The following is a 6,168-nucleotide window of genomic DNA, read 5'->3' on the forward strand; positions in this document are numbered from 1 at the left end:
CCCCTCCGTTTTTTATGTTTAGTTAAGTTGAGGTTAACTTCTTCCTTCTAATGGTGCGTTCCACTAAGGATTCACGCTACCTGAAATACTCTTTTAAGCGTTCCAAATAGCAACTACGATCGTTGTGGTGGCGGCTAGAAAGTCATTCATGACGTAGTAGCGAACCTTAAATTCTGTAAATAATTTCCACGTCGTTTTCGGACCACTTTTGTTATAATTTTTTTCCCTTAAGCTGTAATGTAAGCCGTCATACTCTTGAATAAATAAGTAAAGTTGGGGAATGCACAAAACACAAACTAGAATATCCAAGTACTGATAAGGTGGAGGCCATAAATTCAGGTGAAGAAGATATAAGAATTAGTAGAAAAAATACCAAATGTGATTTCAAAGTACTAAATTGTATTTCAAACTTGAACAATTTTATTAATAATGGATCAGATAAACGATAATCATAGGTACTTTATTCAATATATGTTAAAAAATGGAGCCGTCACTGTTGAAGATGCACAAAAGTACTGTCAGTACGTTAGTCAAGGTATGATTAATTTTAAAGTTTCTCAAATACAAAACAACAGATTGTATTCATGAGAAAGTTTTTCCAAAACTGTTTGATAAATATGAAATAGACGAGTAAAAACGATAAAAAGTAATTCATAGACAACATCAAATACTTATAAGGATCCTGTTACTATTTATAAAGCAGTCTCAAATGATTTTAAAAATATTGTACAATATATACCCATTGTTATCAATAAATACTTTTTTAGGTGAAATTAACAACATAACACAGTTAAAAACTTTGGTAATTGAAGCAAATAGAGAAATATCTAATCAATGTTATAAAATAGTTTTCAATATTTGCGAAGTAACAAATAAAAATTATCTCCTATGGCTCAATACTAAAAATGATGATATTTCCAGATTACAAATAACATTTTCAGCTTTAGAATTAGAATATTTTCACGCCATCGTGCAAGAAATTTTATTATCTGAAGAACGTAGGATAACTTTTATTGTATGCATCAATATTACATCAACTCTCACTTCATTTTTATCCAGAGACAATGGACAAAAAGTACTGAATAAATGGATAAAGGGTGGATACTTTATAAATAAAAGTTATTATATCTATCTCGGCCCTAGACTTATTCTGGAATTTACTTCTTACCTTAAAGTACATTTACCAGATTCCATATGCACCCTATGTTCTGAGTTGGTATTTTGGGTAAGAATTCCACTACCTCTTTTCATTTATTCATGAAAAATTGATTTTTAATGAATAAATAATATCTAAGTACAGAATATTCCTATTTGTAGGGCGATGTATGTGAATCTTGTCAAAAAACTAACCATTCACATTGTCTTGGAAAGTACCTCAAGAAACACAATAATTGTCCACATTGTTCAGCTAATTGGACTTCAACAAGGCGTAGTGATGATAAAAATAGTTTGAACGAAAATGATGAGGATGGTCAGAATTCTAGAATGTCTACTTCTAATGATCATAGTAAGTACTCTTGTTACATCATCTAAATAAAACTATAATAATTATATTAATAGGTGATTTTATACTACAGCTTTCCCTTCAATTTATTTTGGCTCTTTAAAATCAATAAACCTTCAGATTCCAATGAATTTTTATCAAGTTTATGTTTATATATATATATATATATATATATATATATATATATATATATATATATATATATATATATATATATACAGTGCTTTTCAGATAAAAGTATCCACCTTTAATATAACTTTTATAATACTGGTATTTAAAAAAAATCCAAAAACACTTCAATTTATGTTGGAAGGGGCAAGCATTATGGCTTATTTAAACTTACTGGAAAAGCCACCCCCTCACCCCTAGCAGCATCCCCTTTATTTTTTTAAATTACTTTTCATATTTTTTATGTAAAATTTGGATACTCCTCTTTGAGCTGATTTCAAAAATGTATAATACTTGTAGGTTAAAGTGGTTAGTTTATGAGATAAACAATTTTTCTTTTAAGAGCACAAATTTTACTTATTATTTACTTTCACCTTATTTGCCTGTACTAAAATTGGTTGTACAACAGTTCAAACTCTTTAATCTTTTTAACTGTGCTATTTATTCTACTTAAAAAATCCAAACAACAAAAAACTCTACTTTTTATTAAAGTTTGACATTGTCAACTAGAATTTGTAGTCACTATTGATAGTGTAATTTGATACATTATTTATTTTGTTTCTCTGAAATGGTTTACTCTTTGCAAGAAAGAATTGAAATTGAAGGTTTATACTACCAAAATAATAATTGTGGAAGAGCTGCTGCTAGAATATTTAACGAATTACATGACGGAAGACATGCAACTCATAAGTATGTAATTCAACTGATGGAGAAATTTACCACAACAGGGTCTGTTTGCAATAAAGTGTATAAGCGAGAGGGACTCGTAAATAACGAAGCAATCCAAGTGGCAATTTTAGGGCAAGTCAGCTTAGAGGCTCAACAACCCCAATCGTTGTCAACAATAAGTAGAGCGATCAGTGTTTCATCTTCTACAGTTTTCCGAGTTCTACATAAATTCAAGTACCACCCATACAAAGTTAAGTTGGTGCACGAGTTGAATGAAGATGATTTTGATCGTCGTATAGAGTTTTGCGAATCAATGACGCAAATTATCAATAACAATCCACAATTATTAAACAATATTTGCTTTTCTGATGAATGCTCATGGTCATTAAATGGCTTAGTAAGTAGGCATAATTGTAGATATTGGGCGAAAAGTGATCCACCTATTATGCGTGAATTCCATACACAACATCCCCAAAAATTAAACGTTTGGTGTGGTATCCTAGGTGACCACATTGTCGGACCTTTCTTCATCAACGGAAATTTAAATGGTGAATCATATCTTGAGTTACTCAGGGAAGGGGTTGACCCACGTATTACAACAATAATAGAAAATGATGATAACCTTTCCGAAGATTTACTGGTATTTCAACAAGACGGAGCTCCCCCACACTATGCTATGCCTGTCCGACAATTTTTAAACGAAACATTCCCCGCTCGTTGGATAGGTAGAAGGGGGCAGATGATGGAGTGGCCACCTAGGTCACCGGATTTAACACCCCTAGACTTCTTTTTATGGGGGTATTTAAAAACAAAAGTTTATGCTACCCAACCAGAATCTCTGGATGATTTACGAGAGAGGATAGAAAATGAATGTCGACAATTAAATCCAGCCGTATTAAGCAATGTCAGAGAGGCATTTCAAAATAGATTATACCATTGTATGGAAGTGAATGGTACTCATTTTGAACACTTATTGTAACTTCATAATAAATAGCACAGTTAAAAAGATTAAAGAGTTTGAATTGTTGTACAACCCATTTTAGTACAGGCAAATAAGGTGAAAGTAAATAATAAGTAAAATTTGTGCTCTTAAAAGAAAAATTGTTTATCTCATAAACTAACCACTTTAACCTACAAGTATTATACATTTTTGAAATCAGCTCAAAGAGGAGTATCCAAATTTTACATAAAAAATATGAAAAGTAATTTAAAAAAATAAAGGGGATGCTGCTAGGGGTGAGGGGGTGGCTTTTCCAGTAAGTTTAAATAAGCCATAATGCTTGCCCCTTCCAACATAAATTGAAGTGTTTTTGGATTTTTTCTAAATACCAGTATTACAAAAGTTATTAATATATATATATATATATATATATATATATATATATATATATATATATATATATATATATATATATTGTAATCTGTTGTAATCAAACATCAAAATGTACACTTTTTAATATATTATCCGAGCTTCTGTATACTTATGTATTCATATTCGGGGAATTAATTCATTGAGAATTGTGGTGTCTTCACTTTGTTATTTTCTTTTTTTTTGGTGCTCAAACAAAATATTAATCTACATATAGAAAAAAAATCTCCCCAAATTTGAGCTCTTATATATATCAATTTTCAGTACTTACAATTTAAATATTTGAAATGCATGTAAAAAATAATTTTTTTTTAAACTTCTGGTACTTACTTTTTACAATAACGATAATCAGTTTGATGAACCTTGTGGGGAATTTTATGCTCTTTGAAATCGCTTTAGAGTTTTTTTGATTAACTCACACTGGTTCACCAATAGGAGTCGTTGAAGCACAGTTTTTGAAAACATAATTTTTCTTATCAATATATATCAATCACCTAACTAGTGAGAACAAAAACTGAAATATTAGGGATTGCAGCAAATTTGGAAATGAGAACTTTATTAAACTATAATTCCAAGCTATCAAGAAGTGTTTTTCCCATCATCAGGGCAACTATAGTATAGAAAAATAATAATTACATATCAAACTCTTAAATTATTGTAATAAATCAATATTTTCCTTCTTTTAAACTTAACAATATATGTCAAAGTTTTCTCTTATAAATAAATAAACCGATTTAAACAACTTTAATCCATATCTTTCAGTTTTTGAAACAACAACATTCGTAACAACCTAAACTAACCTAACATTAGATTGAAACAAATTTAATTTTAAAAAAAAAATCAATTCATCAGCGTTCGAAATCAATAAATTTCATATTTGTATTATTATTAAACAGCAACCGAAATCAATAAAATTTATATTTTTGATAATGTAACTGTGGCAATCAAGCCCCAAAGCGTCCTATTTTTATTATTAAAAAAACTGTTTCAAATAACCTTAGTTTAATCTATGCATATCTTTCTGTTTTTGAAACAACAAATTCTATAAAAATTCAACGACATTCCTAACGACATACCCATCAAAATTCAACATCATTCGTAACAACCTGAACTAACCTAACATTAAATTAGACAAATTTGAATAAAAAATCAATTGAATAGCAACCAAAATCAATACTTTATATTTTATTGTTGTGTGACTGTGGCAATCAAACCCCAAAGCGTCCTCTTTTTATAACTAAAAAAACTGTCCTATTTTTATGATGTCATTTTGAAGTATGTTTTTTAACTTAATGGTAACATTTTATAAAAAATGTATTGCACCGCAATTCTCGTTTAATTAATAAACGTTTCGGGTTCTACTTTGAAACAATATCACTCAGCCCTTTTTGATTGATTCCAAAGCCTCAATCTGCCTACTCCTTGGAATTTCGTCGAGGAAATGAAAAGCTGAAACAAAAATGTAAAAGTGATTAAAATAGTGTGTTTACCATCGACACCAACACTATAACTGTTAGTTTTGAGCAAATTAGTGAGCTAGCCGACTGGACCGTGTAAATTTTCTTTCATTACAACTTAAACATAACCTATCTTTCCTTATTTGTCATAACAATGAATTATAGACAAATTGCAAGCATTCGACAATAAATATTTCAATATTTTAGATTCTGATAACTCCCATGATAATATTTCAACCCCCGTAGAAAAGAGAAGGTACTCATCAAGAAACATCACTTCAATGGAAGATGATGATTCTTCAGAAGATGATCCAAATGTACCTGGGCCCAGTACAAGAAAAAAGCATAAATAACTTTATTCTGCTATTATTTAATTGTGCAGAAAAGTGTAGTTAAATCTACTTGTTATTGTCATCGAATAAGTTGTATTTTCATTTTTAGCTTTTAATAAAACAGAAAAATAATTTTACCAAGTTTTTACTGGTCTTCTAAGTCTTCTTATTTATATAAACAGTGTGATGAATACATACTGTGTATCTCACGTAATTTTTTTACTCTTAACTCTTACACACTTAACTATGCACTAATATTCATGTACACACTTAACACCAATCTATTTAAATACACTTTTTAGTTCACTTGTCACTCTCTCGATGTATTTACTATGCTATTGAATTGTTGACTGACTTACGAATGCCAAGCTCTCGCTTTATATATTAAAACCACTTTCTGGAACATTCAAATTATTAGAATCTCTAGATTACCGAAAAAAACCAGAAGATCTTAGAAAATGTCTATATAGAAAAAGTTACGAAAAAAGAATAAACAGACTTCTCTAAAAAGAAAAAAAAAATACCCAGCGCAACCGCCAAACCTTATCTTGTAACATGCTATTCGACTTGTTACTTTTTTCTTTTTCAAATATTTTGAATAATCAGTTGTTTACTCATTGTGGCTTAGTAGTCACTTCTGTTCTAATTATAACATACAAGTTTTTTAAG

At 29.6% G+C, this 6,168-nt stretch overlaps 1 protein-coding gene across 1 annotated transcript; it reads left to right on the forward strand.

Annotated features, from left to right (window-relative positions):
* Nucleotides 1-221: 221 nt before the first annotated feature.
* LOC130448092 (non-structural maintenance of chromosomes element 1 homolog) lies at nucleotides 222-5,636 on the forward strand. The gene is made up of 4 exons (XM_056785289.1): nucleotides 222-535; nucleotides 768-1,225; nucleotides 1,318-1,507; nucleotides 5,375-5,636. The coding sequence occupies exons 1-4, from the start codon at nucleotides 430-432 to the stop codon at nucleotides 5,518-5,520; spliced, it is 900 nt and encodes a 299-aa protein (XP_056641267.1). The 5' UTR covers nucleotides 222-429; the 3' UTR covers nucleotides 5,521-5,636.
* Nucleotides 5,637-6,168: the final 532 nt, after the last annotated feature.

This window comes from Diorhabda sublineata, chromosome 8 (assembly GCF_026230105.1).
Source record: "Diorhabda sublineata isolate icDioSubl1.1 chromosome 8, icDioSubl1.1, whole genome shotgun sequence".
In the NCBI taxonomy this organism is placed as follows: Eukaryota; Metazoa; Arthropoda; class Insecta; order Coleoptera; family Chrysomelidae; genus Diorhabda; species Diorhabda sublineata.